Below are 26966 nucleotides of genomic sequence, written 5' to 3' on the forward strand. Positions count from 1 at the left end.
CTGAAATCAACGTACCGTGAGTCCAGTGACAACAGACCGTTGAAGAGCACGGGGGCGCATGCGTGAAGACTGCAGGGGCTCGTCAGTGTGGCGTTCAAGTACACACACAAAAAAAGAAATCTCTGAGGTTAATAAATACATCACAATGAACAACAAAAACAAAACAGTAAATAACAAAATAATGAAACAGGTAAGTTTGTCACAATAAATTTAAATCAGTGCACCTTCCATAATGACAGACAGACAGCTTGTAATGGTAAGTTATTAAATCCGTTACACAGGCCCAGTTGAAAATTGGCATAACTATATAACTTTGAATGCTACAGTTACAGGTTAAAATAGCAAGAGAAATAAACAAGTTTTCTGAATTCACAAACCTCTGCAATTCAAATTTACGCGCCTGCAACAATTATCCAGTGCTACTCTGACTGCCCGGCAGCTCACACCAGCCTTTGTATAGGCCTATCTGTGAGCTGCCACTTGTTTTTACATGCCTTGATGAAGACTGTTAGTTAAAACCGGTAGGCAGAGTCTATTTATGAAAGGCTTTTAAAGTTTTTGCAAAGCAGTGTGCTTTAGACATTTTGTGGCTATGACTTACTGATCACAAAGCAAAGTACAAGTCTAGCTTCTCTGATTTGTACTGTATGGTTTGAGGAACAAAAATCAGCCTTTAAAATTGAAAAGAATAATGATTTGACATTTATGTTTATATAATTTTTGGCCATATTCCCTTTATCTGACCAATACCGACGAGTTCCTGACACATCCACCAATATGCACTGCATGCCATTTCCCCTCCATGTTGTGAAGAGTTAAAAGAAAGAGGCGTTCAAAGCGCTGCATTATAAAAATGGCACATTTATTGCTACAGAACGGTCATGAACATGAACCTCATAGAATCACTACAAGATGAGAACCAACAGGCAACAAACGGCCAACTGTTGGGCTGGTACGAGGAAGAATAAAACCCTCAGCACAGAAATCAAAAAGAACCTGTTCCCCAACACCTCCACTGATCTGGAATAAAAACAAAGTGTAATAATAACAACATCAACAATAACAGCAACCATAAAGACAATAATAATTATTTAACATAAAAAACAAAGTAAAAGAATTCAACATTAACCAGAAATAATTAAGAAAATGGAAGCGTAGAAAAGAACACATGCACCAAAAGATACAATGAAATCAAGATTTGAGGCACTCAGCCACACACTGGGGAAAAAGTGTAACTGCTGTGTTTTTGTATTTTTATTTCTAGTTTTCTGATATTTCGTATCGTCATCTGTCGCCGGCTGGGATGGGACGCCCCCCAACTGTGACCTCTAACTGTGACCCATCACACAGGCTTGTCTTCAGTAACACACGGCTCAAATAAAACATCTTAAAATATAATAAAATAAAGTAGCAAATCATTTTCATCATTCACTTTTGAACATTTCCAAAAATTACAAAGTGGAATTTTTTTTTGCTGTTTTCATACAGTAATCTGACGTCAATTTTTTTCTTTACTTATTCATTTTAGTATTCATGGTACAAAAGGATTGCCCCTGCAAAAAATAAGCCAAATATACTTTACTTCATGATTGATTTATTTTGACTTTTGCTTCTATAATAGGGTGCACTAAGCCTACTCCATAGCAAAAGAGCACTAGACAAAAGAAGCTTTAACAAAAAGCCCAGGCACTGATAACAGGGTAGTTCTGCTATACGTATTTTTTTTCCCATCTCTTCACTGAATTGCATCACAAGGAACAAGAAGAAAGAAAAAAGGCCACAGTTCATATATTTTCACCTTCACATGGTTATAATACTGAAAAATGAAGGATGTCTTTAAAAATGGCAAATCATACTTACAGAGAGGACATAAGCGGTTGAGTCGACATCACCTCAATCAACTGTTATTTGTGCTTGTTGCTCACACTGTTGTTGGAAACTATAGTCTACTGTACTGTATGCTGTGGTAGGTTTTTCAGTGTTGCCAATAAATTTGTTCCTGGTATTACAAATTTTCCTTTAACTTTTATTTTTAAAATTCTGGGCTCTGCAGTCATTAAATTGTACCCTGCTCCCCGACCTTTGAATCGCTGCCCACACTGAATTTTTTCATAGATTCAAACATGTCTGCTGTTTATGTCATCGAGGGCAGTTTTACAAACAACCAATCATAGCTTTGTAGGTGAGTGTAGAATTTACAATATAGATGTTATCATCTTGTGACGACAGAAAAATTTCCACAAAAATGGCGGCAAGTTAGATATGACAAAATTCAGAACTTTTCATGGTCAGTTCACTACAATTCTGCATACTCCTATTGATTTGTGTTCCTGAAAATGGGCATCACCTCCAAATGTGTCTATTTCATGTGTTTATGGAAAAGGTGTAGAAACAGAAAGGTAACTGTGTGGTTTTAGCAGCAGTTAGCACTGAAGCTAACTGATGAGTTGCCAGGTTTGAGCTCACCTGGCCCTCTGATAACAAAACCCAGCTGACTCATGGATGGGTTAGTGACTTGCCTGTTGGCTAAGAGATACACAATGTAAATCAGACCGCTTTGGAGCTCTTGGACGGTGTATTTCTTTCACTTGGAATTAGGCTAGCAGTCTTTGTGCTAAGCTAGGCTAAAGAGGACCTACCTCTGTAATGGACACACAGAGATGAAACATCTTCTAATCTGACTGGGTGTTTGGTAGAAGTAAGCAACAGAAAAACCATGATGCTAAATGTCAAATATTTCACCAATGAACGTAATCCAGAATTTATTGAAATGTAAAATGTCAAAAACAGATTGCTGCTGCTAGTGTTGACTATAACCTACTGAGTGCTAATAGCAAATGATTTTATACATTGCAACTTGAAATAAAACAGCTAATTAGGACCATAAAATAAGTATTGTCTAAAAAATGAATTAAATCTCTTGTAAGTATTATTTTCTTTGTATTTCCTTTCATGGCAGGCCCCTTGGGGATTTTAAAATTACCTGTAAACCTGTAAAACTATCTCAATTTCACCTTTGTCAGCACAACTTCATAAAAACTAAAATACTAATGAGATTTGATAATTTTGATTCAGTCTGAGTTTTCAAAGTGTAAGACATGCACTTGAGTATAGATTATTTCTATGGAATTATATGAATATGAAACTGTAAAAATATTCAATGTATTACGTGAAATACTCAGCAAGAAGAGATTTAAAATATTGGCAGGAGTTTGAAATAGTTTTTCTCATCTGGCAGTGGACATTTGCATGACTTAAACTTTTCTGTAGAGATTAAAGACATGAAAAAAGGCTTGTTTTGTCATTTTCTTTCACAGGAATTAATAGTACGTTTCTGCAAAAGAAATGCCACGTTAATATCAATACTTGTTATTTGTATAAACTGTTTAAAATGTTTCTAGTTTTTTTGCATTGGGAAAAAAACAAACAAATTAAATTTAGTATTATAAAATGTACCAAATTTCAAATTTTGCTGTGCTACTGATGTTGGTTCTTGCTCGTGTCTGGAGTATACTCAAGTGTATTTGTTCATTTAAATGGGGCTAGCTAACAGAAGAAAAGAGATAAATGCTTCTTGTTTCAAACATTTCTGGGAAAACAAAGGACAGGAGTGGCCATTTTGAATTCAACTCATTATTGCAGTAAAACTGGTACAGAGTAACAGATTACAAAGCTCATGGCACAGTCACTGAAAAAGAGAAATGAGGTGTGTATGTACAACAAGGAGGGAAAAGAAAAAGTTAACATTTTGGCTAATAGAAACATCAGGGGTAACATAAAAATGAAGATACTGTAATTCGGGAGATGACTTGATTATACAACAAAGAGAAAATATGAAATGAAGCATAGCAAAAGTAACATTACGTAAAAAATACATTTAGCACTTACACTGACAGATTCAATCCTAGTGTTTCACCTAGGTCCGATTCAAAGCAGCTGTTCCTTTTGACAAAAAGCTCAATTTTAATGGCAAACACTAAAAACAAATGACTGAAACTGCCTTGCACACAATCAATCTGATATCTTTTTGGGGAAATAGCTGATAAGATTGTTTGCTGACGACCTGCTTTTTTATATTAGTGACACTCCAATCTTTTACAAAATTTTCATATATTAATCTGGAATCAGGTGCTGAGGGTGTTTCATATAATCAACATTTACAACCCATCTTGAAGAAAATTAATGCACAGGAGTCAGAGCCGGCCCAAAGCCACCAGGTAGAACCAAAATGAATTAAATCTGTGAACTCTCTTCGGGTATCTTGGTTAAGTTTTTGCCATAATTTATGTAAGTAAACAGAAAATTTTTGAATTTTTTTTTTTGAAAAAAGGTGCGTGTTATGTTATAACCAAATTGTCTTTATTATAACTTTTGAATTTGGAAATGCGTGAACATAATAAAATCAAGAATTTTTAAGGTTACAATATCCTGTATCTTTATAAATTTGCATTTGCACTTTCCCTAAGAATAGCAATTATCACAACAGGCAGTTGTAAAAGCTTGTTTTTCCTCCTTGAAAGTCAAAATAAATTCTTCACAAAAACAACAAAAAAAAAGCCCAATGCCGACTCTGACACGAGTGATTTTTTTATGTGGAAGCAAAGACAACAATTTGACTTACACTTCAGATGGTCAGCAACCAAAACCACAAACAGTACTGACCACCACTGACCGAAACCAAAAGTTGGCACCTGGCTACTGTAACCGGACGAATACGACCTCACTAAAAAACAAAACAAGTTCATCATCATCGTCGCCTCTCACTGGCAAGTCCTCACCCCACAGAAACCCCACAGAAAATGTTTTATGACTATTTACACATTTCTCTGCAAAAAATACAATTAAAAATGGTAATGTCATGAGGCATGGAGAATTAAACAAATATCATATATCTTTTATGATTTCTGATTCCTCCCACGAACCCTCAAAAATGTTCCCCCACAGATATAAACATAATGTTGAAAAATTAAAAAAGAAAAAATGATTCTGAACTTTTGACCTCACTACATTTTCAATGTGACACATTTTTTCAACACACACTGAATTTTACTTTTTCATATTTTAACAAAAAAACCGATACAACATATTTCTAAAACACAAAATAACAACAGTCTACATGTAAAAATATAACTTTTACATACACAATTTCAAAATAATGGTAAAGTTTGCCATTTTGTTGCATACAATTTACAAACGTCTGTGTGTTGTTGCCTTGGATAGATAGCAGTGAATGGAGCTGATGGAACTCCAGTCCCATTTTGTCCTGCGCGGGGTGCCGTACTAGTCAGAGGGTGTTGTCATGGCAACAACAGAGAACACAACAAAGTCAGTTGAAAAGTTATAACACTGAGGGGCCTTGCCAACTTCTGCCAGTTCAGTCTTTGAGAAAATAATTCCTCCCCAAGCAAACACTCCTTTGCAACAGAAAATAAAAAAATAACAGAAAATGGCACCCTCCTTATATATCGTATATACTTTTTTGTACATTTATATATAGATTGATTTATTCAAATAGATTCTTTTCCAGTTTCCGTGCCTTCCTGTTGATTGGGTAGGATTTTAACCGCGTCAAAATGACCACCGACAGAGAACAATGCTGTCGGCTAACGAATTGTGTTGTTTTTTGTTTTTGTTTTGTTTTTGTTTTTTTTACATTTTCTATAATAGACATGTAAACCAGAACAGACAAAGAAAAAGTAATAAGCGAAAAGATTCTTCTTAAAAAAGAGAGAGAGAGAGAGAAAAAAAAGCAAATCTGTTTTACAACATACAACCACACACTTTGTACTGAAGACTACATTGGCTTACGGACAAGCCGATCAAATATTGATAAAAAGCTGATAAGCTATAATACAAGAAGAGACGCATTGTTCACCATGGTAACAGGGCTGGGGCTTGGAACAGGATGGGTTGGGGGTTATGGAGAACTTGGGGAGGGAGGACTGGGATGGGGGCTCGTTTTGCTAAATCAAGCGTCTGTCTCAGTGGCTCAAAGCCAGAACACGTTGTCTACTTACATATAAGCGTACAGTACATTAAATACAGTTTCTTTTTTTCTTTTTTTTATCCAAAAAATACTTTTTTTTCCTTTTTAGCTTTTTTTAAATTCCCAGGTCTGGTAAAAAACCTGACTGCATAGAACCTAACGACTAAGAACAGGTTTCCCTAAGCTTGCATCCTATTAAAAGACCAGGTAAATGTCCTCCTCTGGCAACTCGAATGATATGAACTCTAAAAAGGCACATTGGTAGAAGTGTGAATGTTCAAATTGCATCTGTGGGACTGCTTAGGTGGGACAAGAAGCTGGGAAGAGGGGCTAGGGCTCTGGTGTAGGGCTCATAAGGCTAGGGTCAGCAGAGAAGACAGAACTAGGGCTGGGGATTAAACATAGGCCTGGACAGAGGAGGGTTCAAACTGGAGTGAGGGCAAAAGGGGACTTTCAGATTGACACCAGAAAACGATGGACGTTCTTGCAGATATTCCAATTACTTTCACCTATTGACACAAAGTAGACCTTGATGGATAGCAATGCAATAAGGATTTCTTTCTGATCTATCCGGTCCTGATTCATTTGTTCCAGTTCTCACCTGGTCACGCTCATGACTTTTGTCACTATCAGCCCCACCTTGTCCTGATCCTTCTATTGAACTTCTACCCAAGAAACCTTGGCAAGTCAAAGAACAAGAGGCAGCACTGCCAAATTCTAAAGTAACATATTAGTGCTTGGGCTTGTGGATTGGACTTGCCTCACATGTTTTGAATTTACATTTATATTGAGCAAACCAAGATGATCATAATGTCTGAACCCTGCGTCAGGCTTGCTGGACTCATGCCAGACTCATGACAAATAACACATTGGTTTTATTCTGGGGGCCAAGACTGGCCGCAAGTGCTGCCAGTCTGAAACCCTAAAACCTAGCCTAATCTGGCAGGCATGTAATTTATGATCCAGAGTCTGCTAAAATTTGGTCCTCTGGCACAGAAACACCAATTGTGCCATCATTCAGCTGCAAGTATAGCTCATCTAGGTACCTTGGAACAGTCACATTATGACTCCTCTCCACTACTGATGTTTTGGTTTTCCTGTCCCAACTAGTCCAGATAGTGCTCTTAACTAACAAGAACCCAGTGGGACTGCAGACTCCTGATTAGATTTAAGTCTCTTGTCTCTATAATGCTAATCTTAGAAGCCATCGGCTATCGGTGTGACGACACTAAGCCTCTAGGGGCAACGACCAATATTTTGGGAGATCTTTTGGAGCAAGCAGATATCTTGGCCAAGACTTCATCTTCTATGTACTGGTCTTTTCAGTTAATCTCTATAAACATGTATCTGCATATGAATACAGATACATTAAAAAAAAAAAAAGCTTACATAAAGCTAAATTGTTGTCAGAAGACACCCATTGCGTTCTGAAACTGCCTTTTGGCCAATACGTTCTGCCTCTCCACATGGACTGTTTACTGGCTGCTCAAACATATCCCGTCAATACTACTAGACGGAAGCTGGTATCGGAAGAATGCTTCCATTACCAAAATCTTATCCTGTAGCCTACAGATTCTACATTTATGTGCAGATAGCTGTATATAGAGGTTACTGTGATGCAATGCATTGCACCAGCACCAAGAAGACAGTGTTTGAAATCTTGCCAGACATCACTGCAACTTCATCAAGCAAAAGATTTCAAGGCCAATTAAAATTTGAACCAGCCAATGGTCCCAACAACAGACACCTCAACTACATCTGACAGCAAAGGTCAATCAGAAAGTCCCCCAAGGTTGGTATTCAGAGCAGAGGATAAGTCTAAGGTTGAGGTTTAGGGTTATGATCAGCCAAATATTAAACCAGGAAATGAAGGAATCTACTGAATCCAACACAGGAATGCTTTGACAACTGCTGCTTGGCCCCCAGAAGAAAATTATACACCTTTCACCCTGATGATTGTTCCCTTGGTTCCCCCGTAGCATCATCATTTAGACCTCTAGATTCTCTGTTTTTTCTCCTCTCCCTCAATCTCTAGCTCCTCAGGATGTTAAATCTTTTCTCCTTAACCTTACATGACTTGCAAAACTCTACTCTAGGCCTTCGGGATGTCCGAAGAACTCATTTCAAGTAGAGCGATCGTGATTCAGGGAATGTGCTAAACGTGGAATAGAATTCACTTCAGTGCTCAGCCCGACCCTCTTCCCTCTCATCAGCCATCCATCCATCCAGCATTTCTATCATCTGTCCATCCTCTCAACCATCTGTCCAGTAAGCCTTCGATTACAGCAAAGGCTTGGACACCTTTTTGAACTCTGCTTGCTCTGCCCACGCTGACAAACATTTGACAATGGACTCTGGTTCGGGATGTTTGCTAGAGCTCTTTCTTTCTGTCGTCTCTTGTGCATCTGCACTACAAACCCAAAACAACAATCTCAAATGAAGATGTCGAGAAAAGTCTATCTTTCCTGCCGCATTTAGAAGTACACTTTTTCATTACTGCATGATTCGTCCTTCATGTTTTTCTTCTGTAATTCCTCTACCTTCAAATTTTAAACACCCCAGTCCATCTGGAGTTACTCACTGATTGACTGATTGATTAACTGATTGATTCCTTAGGTATTCCTCTTCCTCCCAGTAGATACACACGGGCTGTTTGGGTACAACTGTCCAGGTGTTTGTATTTGTGATCACACAAAGAAATTAGCAGTTTGTACAATTTTGACGCTTGTTAACAAAGTCAACATGGCTATTAGCATAAAACACTAATAAAAATACAGAAACATGTTCAGATTTTTATAACACTGACAATCTACTGTAAATGTTTGCAGGTTAAGAGGGAATGCATTAGAAGGGGAGAACGAGTTGCCCCTGTTTTTCCTGTTTAGCCCCGTTTCTTTCTAGGCATCTATGATAGTCAAAAAGCGTTTATGAACTAAATTTTTGTTCAAATGACTCGGCATATCAAGCACCTAAAATCTTCATTTTAATTCATACTTTAATATGTGAAAATGTGCGGTTTGTAAGGGGATGTATGAATGGGCAGCTTGCTTCCGTGATACTTCCTGGAATTTTCCTGTTCTTTTTGTTGTTTTGTTTGCTTTGCTTCTCCGTGTGTATCTATCTGACTGGTTTGCATCCAAGAGGAGATCAGGCACAGCTTCATCCACAGTGTGGCGTTAGATTGCCATTCAGTCAGAGACGCGCTGAAGCTGCATTCAACAACAGCTGCGCAATGTTGCTTAAAAAAACAAAAAACAGAAAAAAACCTCTTTAAACACTTCGTGATATGTTTTGCGCCGTTCTGAACAACCCTTCCCAACCCATACCCTCCTCACTGCCCGCGTCCAGTTGCACTTTTTTAACAAGTTTTTTTGTCATTTTTTCCTTTTCTCATATATATATATACTATATATAGAACCCTTTTGTTCTTTAAAACTGGGAATGCTGATAAAACAAGTAGTACAAGAAGAAGAATTTCTTGGATGATGTGATTCCAAAGACTTTTGTCCATTGCTGTCACTTTGTGTCAAAAGCTCCCACAAACTGCCACTTTGTAGCAGCCATGTTACAGCGGCCGTTTAACGTCTCCACAAAGTAGCATCCAGTTCACTTCGGCTGGAGATGCAAAGTGACAAAAGCGACTAATGTGACTCTGCAGTTCGTGTTCTCGACAGAAGAAGGAGACGAAGGTGAAGAGGAGGATCAGAGACAGACGAGAGGAGAGAAAGAGGCCGATCTGATTGGTCGGGCCGAAGATCCAGAGAATCTGATTGGTCAGGCTGAAGCAACGACGGGGTTGATCGATTGCTGGGTTGTCATGGAAACGCCGTCAGAGGAAGTGGTCACTCATCATCTTGATGAATTCTGGCACCTTGGACCTGGAGAGACCAAGAGGAAAAATAAAGGGGGATTAGGAGAGACATGTACACACTGTACACGCACATAAAAAAACATAAAATTAACTGTAAAGCAGTAATACTGGCCCCTAGTGGTAGCAGTATTTACGTCACCCCACAACAATATTGGAAGTAAGGAAATGCTCATAGAGTGTCAAAATAAAAAGGGTTCATGTTCTGGGGAGCATGAACGTTCTCCAAAAATCTATTGGGGCTAAATCTTATCCAGAAATTTGGTATTTCGTTTCTTCAGCCTGATATTGATGCCAGAGGAAAGGCCTGTGCTCACTAAATGATTAGTATTCATCCTCTGGCGACCATGAATATTCATGTTCTGGTCAGTAGTACTTATAAAAGGTGGATGATCTGAAAATGATCAGCCGGAATGCTAACAATGATTGTGATGTAGCGGTGCACTCTAGTACAATGCTACATCACTGCTGTAGGTGGTCACAAGTAAAACAGACCATCCCCAGTTGTAATGGGTGTGGTCTTTACCTCTTTATTAATCTAAAATATAAACAGATATCTGCATATGTATGCAGAATCTGTAGGCAATGGGACAATATTTTGGTATCGGAAGCATTCTGGTTTCCGTCTGTAGTAGAAGTATCATGTACCAATCACGTTTGAGTGGCATGTAAACATGCAATGGCTGTAATGCAGTCTCAGAACCCTTCAGCTATTTCTAGCTTTATATCTCATCCTTTTTAAAAATGTATATGCATCTGCATATGCACATATCTGCCCGCAGATATTGGCCAAAATGACCAGCGCATGTAAAAAGAAGTTTCGGCTCCGATATCCGCTGGCTACACCGGATCTCCCGAGGTACTGGCCATTGCCCCAGATGCTTATTGTCATCAGACAAAAGCAGACGTGTTCCGAGATGTACGTTCAACTTTGTGCCTAGATATAATTATCATGCGTGTGGCTTCATTCACTAAAAGATCTGTATGTATTTAATAATGGGTCCTGTTTTATTCAGGACTCTTCCTTGCAGCAAACAACGCATAATAACCCCTTAAAATCTGGGTGTTTTTGGTCCTTTTCCTTGTACTTAAAACTTGACAAGGTTGTTAATGTGCTGGGCAACGTTCACCTGCACAAACCGGCAGTGTATAAATAACAGAAAAGACATTACTTCAATTCTTTCACTGTAAAGCTTCTGGAGATAAGAAACTGTTAGGGCACTCCTGCTCCTTATCAAGGACCTTTGGTACCGTAAGACCTCAGAACATTAGGAAGTAAGGTAGTGAACCTGTTCCATGATTCAACATGCAAACAAAGAAAACAAAGTTGTAGAGCAAAGAGCAACGACAAACATACACAGTCACACATTAAAATCACACTTACTGCCAATCTGTTGTTAAAATGTACCCAGACCAGACAGAAACTCAAGTTCTGGCCTCTGTTTTTTCGCCAGCTGAAATATCAGCTCTGCCAGACATTAACTGTCAGGAACTGAACGACGCATTTCTCCAAATTCATTAAATAATGGTAAAAATTTGACATAAATGGCATTTGGTCTGCATGTTGTCTGTGTAAGTTTTAGCCTTTTTTCCTGCATTAGGGTGAGAGTAGAAAAGTAATATGTGAATTCTGCTTGTTCGGTTTAAGTCACAAGACAAAAACAAAAATCAATCATCAGAGAATTTAAAGTTTGGAATGGTTACCAATGAGCAAACTGGTTTAAAACTGGTGTGTTAACTTAAAGGGACAGTTCACCCCAAATCAAAATACAATTTTTTTCTTCTTACCTGTAGTGCTATTTATCAATCTAGATTATTTTGGCATGAGTTGCTGAATGTTGGAGCTATCAATCATAGAGGTGTCTGCCTTCTCTCCACTATAATGGAACTAGATGGCACTCGGCTTGTGATGCTCAAAGTGCCAAAAAATTAATTTGAAACACTCAGTAGCAATGTCTCTTTCCAGAAATCATGACCTGGATACTCAAGATAATCCACAGACCTTGTTTTTAACAGTTTTCATGTAGGAACTATTTTCTTTCTACCAAACTAGAAGCGAGATGTTTACATCTTGCATGAGCCTCTCGTCCAGGAGTAGATACACACTTCCTTCCACGTGGTGATACGGTTGGCAGGTGTAGTTTGGTAGAAAGAAAATAGTTCCTACATGAAACTGCAAGCAACAAAGTCTGTGGATTATCTTAAATAACCAGGTCATGATTTCTGCAAAGAGACATTGCTGTTAAGCTTTTCAAACGTATTTTCTTGGCACTTGGAGCGACACAAGCTGAGTGCCATCTAGTTCTATTATATCGAAAAAAAGACGGACGTCTCTACGGCCGATATCTCCAACACTCTGCAACTCACAGCAAAACAATCTAATCTAATAAACAGCACTACAGGTATGAGGAAAACCAGGTCTTTTGATTTTGGGGTGAACTGTCCCTTTAAACCTGTATGTAAACATTAACATCTGATTGAATGAATAAGTAACTTTTAATTTCAAAGATGAACATTACATAAGAAGTCTTGATTTCTTTACCAACATTGTACTGACCGGCTTAGTGTACCTATATCCAATAAACCTGATCAATACATATTTTGGTTTGAAGATATAAAGAGAATGTGGATAAACTGACTGTTTCTCTTAAATCATATTTTTTGTTACAGTTGCTATAATTCTAATCTGCAGGAAACAAATGGTTAAAAAGTACACAGAGGCCACGTTAATCATATCAGACAACTGATGGCCGAATGACAACTTGTCCATATTTGAGGCAGCTTTCGATGTTGAAAGCATTATACTTTTCCAATTTTTTTATGGGAGCCAAAACTTATTTTCAATGGAGGCATGTTTAGTTTGCCACGTATTTTAAATTTCATGGCAAGTGATTTGTAAAATGTTTGCTTGAAGTTTCTGGATTGGTTTCTGGTTTCTGAATTCCGATTCTTTGGTTTGAGTTAAAGGTACAACAGCAGATTAGTTTATAAGTGAAATCTTCTGACCATCAGGGGGGAGGAGATGTTGCTGCGTTTTACATTTGTCCCAAGGGGTTCGACCCGTCGCCCATGGCGGCGGCGGCGTGGTGCGCGGCGGCCAGTGAGAGGGGAGCCCCGTCCGATGACACAGTGACCTTCTCCTCCTCACGACGCTTCAGACAGGCCGCCTTGGGGTTCAGGTTTCGCTCTGGACAGAAGGAGAGAGAGGAGAGGTTATTATTATTTCTGGTGTTTTATATCTGTAAAAATGTTTCCACACTTTGTTTTATGTCTCTGTGTGTGTGTTTATTTTTTTTTAGAGAGGTATTTCTTTTTGCTGAGTCACTAAGTCAGCGGCGAGACTGAAGCCAAAAACTTCAGCCAGGTTGAACACAATCAACAGGTGCCACTGCTGCCCTCTCCTGGAGCTCTCGGAGCACTACATGGGTTGCAAATTCAGTTTGACCTCTTGAACCCAGATTTCCACCTTAAATTTCCCCTTAAGTAGTTTTTAAGTTAGAAAATAGGAACATTTTAGATTTTTTAACTAGAAATTACAAATTTAAAATATTACTTGCTTTATCTTTTATGATCCCAATGTCACTGCAGCCACAATTGCTTACAGCATACAAAATAGAACTGATTAAAAACATAAGTAAATCACACATTTTCCCCATGTTTGTATATTTATAAATTATCACGCTGTATTGCAGACTAAACTAATGCTTTTTTTTTTCAAATTTCAAAGACTAGAATAATGTCTACAATCAAAAAAAGTTCAAAGAACAGTGGTCATCTTTGTTATTCTGTCCTTTCCTTGATTAAATTAACACAAATTAACCTAAAATCAAATGATCACAAACCAGATTTTGGTCAGTAGAATAATTAATTATCCAGGTTCATAACTTTGTATAATGTTTAAATATAAAATGGCCTTATAGTTTGTTCATTTTGTCCATAAATAAATAAACAAATAAGTATAAAATCATTCTATAAGATGTAGATAAAAACAAACTAAGCTGATGCAGTATCTGTGGTTTATACATTTAGTTACTGAGGTCAAAGGTCACGTGTTTATATGAAACTGACCTCGGACTTGTTGCTCCAGACTGAGGATGACGGCCACGGCCTGATGCAGGATCAGTAACTTGGTCTGAGGTTTGTCGCTCTTCAGGTGCAGCTGCACCATCCTGCCCAGCTCCTTGAACGCTTCGTTGATGTCGCGGACGCGCAGACGCTCTCGCGCATTGTTGGCCATCCTCCGTTCCCTCTCTCTCTCCATCTTCTGCTCCGGAGACAGGTCCTCATCGTCATTGTTGCTACGGTGACCAAGGGAAGAGGAAGCAGGGGAATAAGGGTAGGAGAGGAGGAGGGAGAGGAGGATTTGAGGAGAAAGGCTCAGTTTATATTTCAGTGTGGAGGCTCATATAAATACAAACCTGCAGTATGCCGTTTGTTGCTGACCTTTACAAGATGATTCATTACGTGACCAAATAACAAGGAACAAGGTTTGGGAACAAACATCATGTGCTGCATTCTGGGTATTTTTAAAGTCTGCCACAGTTATCAGCAGCAGTTGTTTGTTTACACAGTGATGTTGGTGAGTTCACTGAAAATACAATGTGAAAAACAAGAAAAAGAAGATACACTTCTAGACAAACAGGTGGAAGATGAAAAACATGATGTACGATCACATTAAGAAGTTGTTTGAGGAAATAACTGAAACTTTATGTATTTCGTTTAGTGCAGAATTTACAATAAGGAATCATCCTATGAAGTCCCTTGTCTTCCTGTAATTTAAATCTCGTCCTGAGCAACATCCTTGTATTTTTAAGTGAGAGACTTCCCTGTTCTTCTTTTTTATTCTGTGTGAAATTTAAAAATGAATTTAAGCCACCAGAAGAGCAAGAACTCATCAAATGTGCTGCTATGATGTCAGCTGCAGGTATGTACTGATATTTTCTCTTGAGCACTGTATTTTTAGCCCATATTTTGTTTGCATTTTGGCAAATTGGCACCAATAAAAGTATGCCAAATTAGCTATTATCAGGTCCTGTCTGCCATGTACCCATGGAATGTAAAGGCAACTATCACTGTATTGCTTTGGTACTGAAGAAAACTTAAAACATGATGATTCTCAGGCAAGATAAAAAAGAAACTCAACATTCAGAGGAAGGATTAAAGTAAAAAAAAAAGACTCAAAGAGAGCCCTCCTGGGGGCTTGGGAGATGAGGCCAGCTCACCTGCAGGCATACATCATAACCACACATCAACAGTGTTTGTGTATTTGCACTGCGTGAGGGGGAAGACAAAATTTACCACTGCAGGTATAAAGGTCCAGTGTGTAGGATTTAGGGGGGTATATTGGCATAAATGTTATATAAAATTCATAAACTGAGCATAACGTTAGTTCACGTAGTACACAATGTCAGCTGATCTCAAACAGCTCAATCAACTGATGGAGCAGCTGATCGATGGAGGGGAGTCAGCTGATAGATCACATGATTCCTTTCTATATAACCAATTGGCGAATCTCATTCAGGACGCCCTATTTAAACTGCTCTGGTCTGCCTACTGTTGCTGCTTCCTGCTTCCTGCTTTGCAACCCGCCTCCACCCCAGCTCCTCCTTTTCATGCTGTGTCTCACTTATCAATGTCATTTCTGTTTGTCACTGATGCTGCTCTGTTCTGTTCCCGGGGGGTCTCTGCTGTTGATCTCCCTGCCTTAGGCTTTCAATGTAGGCGCATGGAAGGGCAGGAGGTGTGCTCTCTCTGCCTCAGGCTTTCCGTGTTTGCACGTCGAAGGGCAGACAGGTGTGCTCTCTCTGCCTTAGGCTCTCCATCTAGGCGCGTGGAAGGGCAGAGAGGCCGCCAAATATAATACTGCAAATGGAAATAAAGTTTTCTTTGATTAAGTGTTCCTGACTGAAATATGTTTTTTTCCTAGTGTATGATCACTTGAAACTAAGAATTGTTGTGTTTTCGTTACCTTAGAATGAGGCCTTTATATTTACATAGAGAGCATGTCCTCTGCCACAGAATCTGCCATGTTGTTTCTATAGTAGCCCGGAACCGACAAACCAAGCACTGGCTCTAGATAGGGCCATTTGCATTTTTGCATAGGCCACCATAGTTGTTGAGTTTCAGTTGGGTGTACTGTTGCAACCTCACACTAGATGACACTTAATTCTAGACACTTGACCTTTATAAGATAAGGTGTAAGATAAGCAACTGCCAACAAGTTTGCTGGCTCACATAACGATATGTTCCCAAACCCTGCAACACAGCACAGGCAACATTTTTTATCATCTTAAAACCATTTGCATCATCATCATCATCATCATCATCATCATCATCATGACCGCCACTGTCATGTACTATACATTCTCTGGGTCTGGGTTTCAGATGTTTCTGATCTGAGTCATCCTCCAGGTGAAAAACATTTTTGGAGGGGTGAAGGCTGCTCAGCTACATCCAGGATGGGAAATCAACACCATGACCAAAATCAGCACTTTTGATTTTTTACTTGAAACGTATCTGGATTCATATAATGAGAAGGTTTCAAACGTTTTTGTCCTTTAAATTATATTAAAACCTTTTTTTTAAGGCTTCCAGTTTCTCAACAACAGAAAGAAAATTCATCTTCAGTGTCTCTGTTGGTGTTGATTCCCCAGCTCTGAATGTCAGACAGCACTCCTTTGAGAATATTGACAGTGGGCTCTACTCTGTTGTGTGAGAAACAGTTAAAACCAGGCCCAAGACCATGGACAGACTGATGGGATCAACTGGGAGCTGCATGTCAACCAGGAACCTCTCTTTGGCTTTATGTTACTTTCATGTCTCAGAAAGATCAACGTGTTAAAAGAGAGAGATACCTGGTGAACGCAGACAAGAGGTCTCTGTATTAACGGATGTATTTAGCTGCTTCTCATCACACTTGGTCACTTCATCAAAGTCCAGAGGCTGGTTCCCAAAACACTCACAGCGTGCAGTCCTTCCTTGTGTCCCCTCCCCCTATCTTTATGCCTTATTAGAGCATCTGACCTCAGCTGAACATTGATTTGTGGTGGCTGGCCAGTGGTGGAAGACGTAACTATGGCACAATCTAAGAATACTCCATGAGATGTTAAAGTCATGCCACATGATCAAATATGTAAATCTCTCAAGATTTCTCCAGAAAATGACGACTTTTCTTGGTTTCCTATCCAGAGATAAAAGAGCTAAAAACTTTGTACAAAATCCCATTCAACATCCTGACCACTTCCTGTTTCCTGGAGAGCTTTGTCTATCAACAGCACTTTGAACAAGGAAGGTCCCTGAGCATGTGGGTGTTTTAGGACAACGCATATCCCAGCCCAGCTGAGGGGTTTGATGGAAGCAGACGTCTGAGAGGTGGCTAACCTAGATCTTAACCTCTCAATTGATTTAAGGTCCTTGCTGTCTACGTCCTCCTTCTTCGGATCCAGGGATTTTGTGTCCTGCAGGAGGTTCTCGTCCCCCTCGTCCTCAGACTTGATCTCAGAGCTGACGGAGGAGGTGCTCTGGCCCTGGAGGCCTCCGGACAGAGCTGCTGGAGGAAGGGGGGGAGAAAAGAGAGGAGGGGTTAGAAGGTGTACATGGATAAATGAAATAAATGACTACTTGTCATTATGTGGTCTGACTCTGACACTTTGCCAACCACTTCATGTAAAATTGACTTAAACTGACTTGAAATACTCTGCAGTCAACCCCAGAAAAGTTTTTTAATGATTGTAAAAGCACCATGACACATCTTAAGTTGTTTTCAGAGTTAAAGTCCCACTTCAAACACGTTATTAATATTTTATTTAACACTGTTAACCCACATAAAAAAAACTTTAAAAAGGGAGTGGAGGCAGATCTGCTCTTTCTCCCTCATTGAAAAAATTTTGGTTCTGGCCTTGTGCCCCACCCACCACTGCTTCTGCTAGGTTAACCAGTGAAAAAACAGTGCACATCAAAACCGTTAGCATTAGCATTAGAGGAAACAGAGAGATTCAGTCATACATATTTGAGCCTCAGTCAGACCAAAGCTGTGTTGGGAATTACATACTAACATACTTTTCATATTAAGTATGACGTAAAATCGAGTTCAGTCACACTCGATAGTTTGTGGTTTTTGTGTATGGGAGAATTTACACTTGTTTTCATTTGTTTATGTTGTTTGTTAGCTTGTTAGCTAACAAACGGGAAGTGGCTGACACTGTGTTGGTGGGGGTGAAACATACAACAATGTTACAATGTTACAGTGTGTTCATATTGTCACACTGTTAGTACATATAACATGTATATATACACATCTGTGCTATCTTTTGAAGATTGTGAAACTTAGCTTGCAGTATACAGTAATGAAGATACACCTGGCTTCTCCCCAATATCCCTTGTTTCGCTGTAGCATTATGCTAATGATATGGAAAGCCCCACCCCCCCAAATAGATGGGATTGGTTCATTAGGTTTGTGATGTATGAAACCCTGGCTGTCTGAATCCGTATTTTTGAGACTGTCATTGGTACACTGCAGTTCAAAAGCAGATATGCTCAGTCATAGCGTTAACAGCTTGTTTCGCTCATGATATGTATTGTAACATAAAAGACACTGTATGGTCATGATAAAAATGTTAACTTGATTTTCATTGGAGGGGGTCTTTAAAGAGACAAGTTTACACCAGGTGGTGAAAATTCAAGACATGTTCATGAGAGCTGAAAATGTTTCAAGTTGAGTGAAAAATCCACAACCATCCTGCACAGTCACAGTCTTGGTCATTGCTTTGAACATTTATAATAGCCTTTGACAACCCTGACAAGTGAGCGCCTGTGGTGGTTAGAGTGATTACTGTGCTCCCTAAGCACAGCAGGCCAAAGTAGTGTGACGTTTTTAGACAGTTGAAAAAGGTCTTGGGAGGAGGTGGATGGATGGGGCAACAGTATTGAAGGTTGTCGATGTTGATATATCCTACTTAATTCACACTTTTGGCTTCAAGGAGCAGTAACAAAAACACAAATAAAAATCCACCTTATATAAACTGATTAGATGGTGTGTGAGCATTATGTTGCGTTAGTGTTTTTATGAATATCTGAGCTTCTTAGTTGCAATTCCAAGTCAGACATATCAATAATTTGACAACAGCATCTTCTACTAAGCATAAGAACCGGCTGTGGCTCAAAGGTAGATCCCCAACTGCTCTGGTCTGCATGTCTAAGTATCCTTGGGCAAGATACTGAACCCCAAATTGCTCCCAATGGCTGTTCCATCGGTGTGCAAGTGTGCATGAATGGTTAGTGAGTATCAGGTGGCACCTTGTATGGTAGCCTTGACCACCAGTGTGTGAATGTGTGTAAATGGGTGAATGTGACAGGTAGTGTAAAGGCGATACAATCAACTCAGCTTATTAAAAAGAAGCTACACACTTTTCTGTGTCACAACTATGAGTACAACTAAATTATAAAACAGCGGTTATTTTGATTAAACGCCGAGTTTAGTGAAGCAACTGTTAAAAGGATGTGAGGGTTTCCTGCTCTTCTTAGTGTGAACGCAGCATTAGGCCCGTCTGACCACAGCTAATTCACCAGTCAACCTTCAAGGCGGCAGCAGGGGAGAGTTGCGGTGCAAACGTAAAGCCTCTGTACCCTCTATCTGCCTCCCTCCTCAGCTGAACACAGCAGTCTTTATTTGACGCCTGTATGGATCCGTCACTGGGACACTGCCAACTTCTCAGTCAACACAAAACACTGTGCTCTGTTCCCACACACACACATGTACACACACACACACACACACACACACACGACCAACTGTCGGCCATTTTGAATCTCCGTCTGCCTGACTGGAGGCATTTTGTGTGCAGCTTTGAGTGACGGCCTGTGTTTGGTTTGTGTCTGCGTCTCTTACCATACAATTGCTGTGTGTTTGGGGCATAAATAGCTGCATTTAAAAACGGTGAAAAGTGACTTTGTGCATACGAATGTCTGATTGAACCCAGACAGACACAAACTGGCACTGGAGGAGACTTGGGGTGGGGAGAGGGCGACTTATTAACGGTCTGAATCTGAGTCTTAATTGCTGTGGTCTAATCTGGTTTCTGTCTGAAGTTTAAAAGGACAGTTTACCCCAAAATAATAAATACATATTTTTCCAAATATAATGGCACTCGGCTCGTGGTGCTCAAAGCGCCAAAAAAAAAAAAAAAAAAAAAATCACATTTAAAGACCTCAACAGCAATGTCTCTTTCCACAAACCCTGACCCGGTTACTCCAACATCAAATATATTCGAGAGAACGCAGTCGTCTCTGATATGTCCAACACTCGGCAACTAACAAACAAAAGGCAACTGTTTTTGATTTTTGGCTCAACTATCCATTAAGAGCCTGAGGTCACTGCAGGTGGTTCAGTCATGTTTTTCAGTTTTACATGCACATTGGTCTAATGTTAATAAATACATTTCAGTTTTAATCGATGCAGATTTTCCACTTCCTCCTAAACTTCCAACACATTATTTCCTGGCTGTCTCTGCAGCTGTGTCCGAGTGCCAAACCTCATACAAACTCCAGGCCGATTTTAAGACAGAAGTGTGTTCACTCTGTAAAAGTGACAACAGCGGGAGGGCTAAATAGAAAATAGGGGACAAACAGAAAAAGTACAGTAATAGACACTCTGACAGCCAATAGATTACTAATGGATGAATAGATATCGGTAAGAGTCAAAAACCTAATAGGGGGAGCACTATTGTTTGATTTTTCCTTATTATCTGTTAATTTTATTTTGTATTTACTCATTTATCAAACGCCATTCTTCCCAAGCAAATGTTAACCTTATCATTTTGACGATTTGTTGATGAATTATGAGTTATTCATGAATTTTATTGTGATTGTTCAATGAACTTCTGTCAGGGAAGGACATGTGAATAATGTGAACTTAGAAGTATACAGGGATTGAACTGTATGGACTTGGGAGTGCAGGGGTTTGGTTAGTATATACTACGGATGTTCTTGGCAACTAATTTCCCTGTCAACTAAACGAAAATTTTAATTAAGACTAGTCGATGAGTCTAAAAAACAGGAAAGCACTCAGAAAACAGTCAAAATTTAGCACAATTTATTGTGAAGTATTTGAAACATTGTCCCAAAAATATTGTGTGCATTAAGAGCCCTTTGAAGTCTTTAATCACAGTCTCCAACAACCATGTCGGATTCTAAATGCCGCTGAAGTACGAGACACTTTGCGCTGTATGAATGTGAACATGACGGCAACTCAGCCAAAAGTTAACAACTAAAATAAATAAATAGCCTCTGAAATGTGGGGCACGTTGTACCTTGCAGATTATCCAACAAAAATAATAGCAGTTCACTTTAAAACAACATCTAAATTATAGTTAAATCAGTTAACATCCAAATGCTTGAGTTGAATGTGGTTGCACATTGCTCCAGTCGAGTGATTATACACCAGTTTTTTCTGACGCAGCCTACATGCTACCTTGTTTTTTTTTCTAGATCACAGTAATGCCAAACCGTTCCGGTTTTGCGCAAGGACATCTCTCATATTTCCCACCGTGCTGTTTTAAAACTCCAGTCTACTCTAGCATTACCGCAGGGAGGGGGACTGCTGTCTGACGGCTCTGTAGCCCCCACTAGTGGCAGGCGGCTGCATGACAGTTAAGCGGCCTTGACCATGAATAAAACACTAATTTGTTTAACCGACTAATATTTCTGGTGCCGACGAGTGAGGGGGTGGATGTTTAATCGTTAAAGCGACTAATCATGCACATATCTAGTATATACATGTTTGTATTTAGCCACTTTTTTATTATTTCTGATATAATATTTGCTACCTTGTTAAAGGGTTTGTGTATGAGTCAATCAAATCAGATAAAACCTAAACCATAGTTGAGTTTTTGACTGTAAAAGTCAATAAAAAATACCTGAAAATGTGTTTTAATGCTGTTGTTTACGCAGCCATGCAACGTTATGGAGGAATGCCAAAGATTTAGAGTCACATTTTCAGGGGCTTTAAAATATTCGGTGTATGGTTGTGAAACAGCTGCAGGAAGACTGCGGAAAAACAACACCAATATGAAATCTTTTGGCTTTCCAAAGTCACAGTTTGCTTGACATGTGTTGGCACACAAGTTGCATCATTTCCTCCAAGTGTTAAAGTACATTCAATTCTAGTTCACTAACTAAAAAAATGAGAAGCGGAGTCTCAAAGGAAATGACGTCCATATTGGAGGAACTAGCCCTTTAAGTTACGTCTGTAATATATGAATTTACTTATATGTAGTAAAATAAAATAAATCCTCAAACGTGCTCTAAAGAGATAGAACCAGTTTGAGTATAAAATATATAAATGTAATATAAATATAAACAAACACTAATAAAAAATGAATCTTCACTGTTTGTAATTATTATGAAACAGAGAGGGAGACAGGAGGAAACCACAGCTCTGCTACTGAGTTTGAAGTGTTTGCTGCCAAAACCATTTTAATACCCTCTATTTACAGCCTCAACACACACCCTCAGTGTGTGTGTGTGTTTGCGCGTGCACGTGTGTGAACGGATGTGGGAGTGAGGAACAACTTCTGCCTGAGAGTGTGTATGTGTTTCTCTCTCTCTCACCTCATTACACACTTGGCTCTGGCTGCCGCTGGCTGAACTTTGCTGCCAGCAGACTCATTTTCAGCCTTTAAAAACGAGCTCAGGGCTAATTTGCTCCACAGCGCGCTCATATACACTTCTCCTGCTCCATATTCATATCACACGTACTGTATATTTATTTACCCCTCCTCGTTAGGCGTTTTGCCACTCGGGCGGTGAAGTTGAAGGCTTGCCAGCTGAGATGTGACTCCACGTGCTTGTGAAGCGTCTGATCCCCGTTTTGGGATACTTTCCTCATCAACACCTTCTTCTTCTTTTATTTGTTTTCACTTTCATCTGTAACTCTTTTCCTTTTCTGTCATTTCTCTTTCTTCTACATTAATTTCCTACTCTCCCTTTGTCATTTTATTTTAATGCATCTGTAATTCTTTTGTTCATCTTTCATTTTTTGGTCATCCTTTATTCTTGCTCTTCCCTTTCAGTTTTGTCTGTCTTGAGATTATCTGCTTCCTCCTTCTCATCTTCAGAGTATGTCTTTCCTCTTTCTCTTTATTTACCTCCATGTCATCGTCCTCTCTTCCTTCTTCCGCCTGTTTTCTTCGTACTTGTCATTACATTTTTTTATTTCAGGACTTGTTTTTCCTCTTAATCTTCTTCTGTAAATTCCACTTTTTCTTTTCTCCCCCTTTCATGTTCCTTTTCATCTCCTCTTTTGCACCCTTTTTATTACTTTTTCTTTCATTATCATTATATTATGTGGTGTTGGAAACGTGTGGTGTGTTGTATGTGTGCACAAGTGCATGATGGGATACCAGCCTCTGTCTGTGTGGAAACGCACACGCATGACCAAAAACAATAGATGCTGATGCAGTTTGTCCATCAGCGACTCTGGACACGTGTACACAGGTACTTTTTTCGTGTGTAAAGTGACGCAAATACTAAAAAATGTGACGCATTAATCAGAAAATGTCTATAAGAATTAACTAACAAGATCAGAAGGACGACACATCCTAACTGTGTCCCACAGATTTGGTGATAGCGGTACACTGTCGGATGCTCAGTGTAAGTAAGGGTTGTTTCAAAGCACGGCGAGTCTTACCGCGGTACGGGTCGGGCTGGTTGAGGTCCGGCGAGGTGGCCGATTGAACGGGCAGCTGAGGCCCTGGCACCTGACCCGCCATCGAGTGTCCACCGCGCAAACCACCCACGCCGCTGCCGTCTTCTCTGTGCGAGCCCACCTGGAAAACAGAGAGAAAAAAGATGGTGAGAGTTTTTATTTAAACAAACAGCTGCTGTGATTCTGTCTGCAGTCGATACAAACACAACACTGAGTCAAGTCCTAACTTCTAAAGTCCAGATGTAGTCTGAGTGTGTTTTAAGTTTCTGATGGTCTGGCTCTAAAATCCCTTGGACTCATGTTAGGGTTGTGTTTCATGACAATACTGTCTTTGACCGTGTCATTTAAAGATGAAATATATATAAATATACTTTCTTCTTTTATATGAGAGCTCATGAAAAATGCCACCATGACTACTTTGTCAATTTACTTTGGTCATTAGTTATTCCTCATGAGCCAATAACCCTCTGTCTATAAGGTGTGTTCGTCTGCCTCTCAGTACTGTCTGACTTCTCTACCCTGTCTGTGGCTCAGCCCAGAGTCCACTGGTTCTTTCCTAAAGGGGAGATAAAGAGGGTAAAACCTTAACTAATAGATATAACCATCAAAGTGTGCTTGTTAATTACTTATATTAAGATAATTATTATTATTTAATTTTAGGTTTGAATATGCAAAAAATGATTATCTAATTAATAATGCATTCATTTGCACACATTTCCTGAACAGAAATCTGACTTTTGGATAAAGTCAGGTTCAAAATTCTTGTTTTGTTTTGTCGACATATTTGAGTCTTTTTTTTTTTTTTTTTTTTTAACACAGGGAATTTTGAATATCTCTTTTTATTACTCTATAATTTAGAAAATACTATCATCCCCCATAAAAATAAGTAAATAATAAATTAAAAAATAAATAATCAAATTTTGCCGTGTTTTAGGAACAAAGTGTTTAATAAATCAGGCTATGAATAATATATAAAGACAGCCCTATGTAATAACCTTCAGAATATAGATAGGAATAATACTGGGAAGTTTGGTGCCTGTAAATGCTACTTAGGTGGAGATTTCTGGCTCAGAGTATGATAAAAAACTCATTTTGAGCTTTAAAGATATGTGGTGTAAGCGTTAAAAAAAGAATTTAACTTCTAGATATCACCACACAACTTTTCCAGCTGATTTTTTTGTATAAGTTTTCTGAAATGTTAAATATGCAAATGAGTCATATAATAAAATATGTTCTTTTTGCACAAGCTTCAAGAACAGAAATTCAAACTAAAATCAACACCTCAACATGTATTTTGGACGTTTTCTTTCGTGTAGAAAACAGACTTGTTGAAATGTTACTCAAACAGGAGAAAATTTGTTAGGGACTATTTTCAGCTGTGGACAGACACACATTTGGTGCTCTCGGGAGTATTTCTGGCAACACGACCGTGTATGTGGGATTAATTCAAAAATAAACTAGCCAACAGTCTATGTCTTAATTGTAAAGAAATAACATGTCACCAAAATTTCCAAATACTAACTGCAACTACCTTTGTATTTTGAACAGGTCTGTACTGTGGTTGATCAGATGATTTTAAATTGTTGTCTATCTCCTGTCTGCATTTTGGCTCTGCCCGCACATTTTCAGTTAACTTAAATTAGTTTAACTGACTAGAATTTTATCTTTTGTGTGGGTATTGTGCAAATAAATAAACTAACAAACAAGAAAACATGAATCAGACTGTGGCAAAGTTTGATTTTGTGCCATATAAAAATAATGCGTAAATCTGGACTTGACTTTTGGACTACCCTCGACAGTGGTATGTTATTTTAAATTTTTTTTTATAATGCCATTAAGTCCTTATAATACTTGTATTTTTCATTAAATTTTGTCCCGTTTCTCTTTTTCCATTGTGAAAATTATTAAATGATTGTATGATTTGATTGTCTTATTCCTTATACTTTGTTTTCCAGATGTTATTGTTGCTTACTGCACTTTTAGCCAACAGCGTTACGTGACTTGAAACAAGTGCAGCTAATTATTGTTGTATGTCGAAATGTGAGAACAACAAAGGAGAGGAAGAAAAGTGTCACTCTTCAAGATCACTAAACAACTGGACTCATGAGATGGTCATAAAAACTTACAGTGGAAAATAAATCAAAATATGAAACTGACATTTGTCCTTTCTTTCTTCCTTTCTTTGATATTTCTTCCTCCAACAGATGTTGTAGTTCTGTAACTGGCCTGTTGAGGGCATTCTCTGCCTTTCTAAGACACTGAAGATCTCATCCGTCTCTCTCTCTCACACACTTTTACACACACACACACACACACACACACACACACACACACACACACACACACACACACTCCATCCCGCCCGATGTTTTTTTCCTCCATTTTTCCAGTACAGTACAACTCAGGTGGGCAAACTGTTCTGTGCTCCTGCAGACAGCGTGTGCTCGTGTGTATCTGCGGTGTGTCTCAGCCCAGGTTCATATCTGCATGTCTGACATGTATATTTACACTTTTTTTCCCCCTCTCTTTTTGGAGCTGGAGTGTGTCGTTGTGTTTTTCATGTGTGTTTTCGGGGAAATACTGTAGGGGTGCATGTGTGTGTGTCTGTGTGCTTGGCTGAATCCTATCCATCTGTCTGCCGCACACATGCACACACGCACGCGCACGCATACAAGCACACACACGCATGCACACACACAAACACATGTACACACGACAGCACAACAACTGACAATTATCTTAATGCCCATATGTTTAATTGTGGGATTTCTAATTCCCAGAGCACCGAGCAGCTTCCAGCAGGGACTCACTGTTTTGGCACGAGATGGGCTCTCTTCATGTGTGTGTGTGTGTGCGCGCGTGTGTTTGTGTGTGTGTGTGATGCCAGCTTTCCCGTGGCATCCTGCGGTTCAGAATACTCTCTCTCTCTCCCCACCCTCCTTTCCCTGAGCTTTTCACTTTGAAAATATCAGCAGGACAGGGGCTCGATATGAATCATGATAAATATTTACTTGTGTGAAGTACTACAGTGTATACATGTTGTGTAAAAGTCACTATTCAGCCTGACTTTGTGCTTTCTGTTTGGGAGGAGGAGAGGGCAGGGTCGGGTTATTCTGCTCTGACCAATGGGCTTACAGATAACTCAACCATTGGCACACTGATCAAAAAAATGCTGATTTATTAGTAATTTTTTTTTTAAAATAAATCATCTTGTAACAACTGCACTGGCTCTGGCACTGAAAATGACAACGCCATTTTTCTAGAGCAGGACCGGAAATATCTTTTCCACTCCATGCATTCTTTCTCCTTATCAAAACCTGTCGCCTTCATTTCCCATGACGCAGCTTGACCACTGACAGTTCAGTGGGATGCTGCCTCCAAAAGGAACTGGATGCTGCCTTCAAATGTGA

General features: G+C 39.2%; 1 protein-coding gene across 10 annotated transcripts in view; it reads right to left on the reverse strand.

Moving 5' to 3' along the window:
* Positions 1–865: 865 nt before the first annotated feature.
* Positions 866–26966, reverse strand: part of LOC126395245 (transcription factor 4-like) — a 314524-nt gene continuing 288423 nt past the window's right edge. For 4 of the 10 annotated variants that reach the window (XM_050052562.1, XM_050052563.1, XM_050052559.1 and 1 more), the window contains 5 exons: positions 23539–23677; positions 17247–17403; positions 13923–14152; positions 12894–13041; positions 866–9864 (listed from right to left, as the gene is read on the reverse strand). In XM_050052562.1, the coding sequence (XP_049908519.1) occupies positions 9816–9864; positions 12894–13041; positions 13923–14152; positions 17247–17403; positions 23539–23677 (723 nt within the window). In that variant the 3' untranslated portion in view covers positions 866–9815. Of the gene's footprint in view, positions 9865–12860; positions 13042–13922; positions 14153–17246; positions 17404–23538; positions 23678–26966 lie in introns of all 10 variants that reach the window. The other 6 variants (XM_050052568.1, XM_050052560.1, XM_050052567.1 and 3 more) reach the window with 3 other exon arrangements.

Source organism: Epinephelus moara, chromosome 9, assembly GCF_006386435.1.
Source record: "Epinephelus moara isolate mb chromosome 9, YSFRI_EMoa_1.0, whole genome shotgun sequence".
In the NCBI taxonomy this organism is placed as follows: Eukaryota; Metazoa; Chordata; class Actinopteri; order Perciformes; family Serranidae; genus Epinephelus; species Epinephelus moara.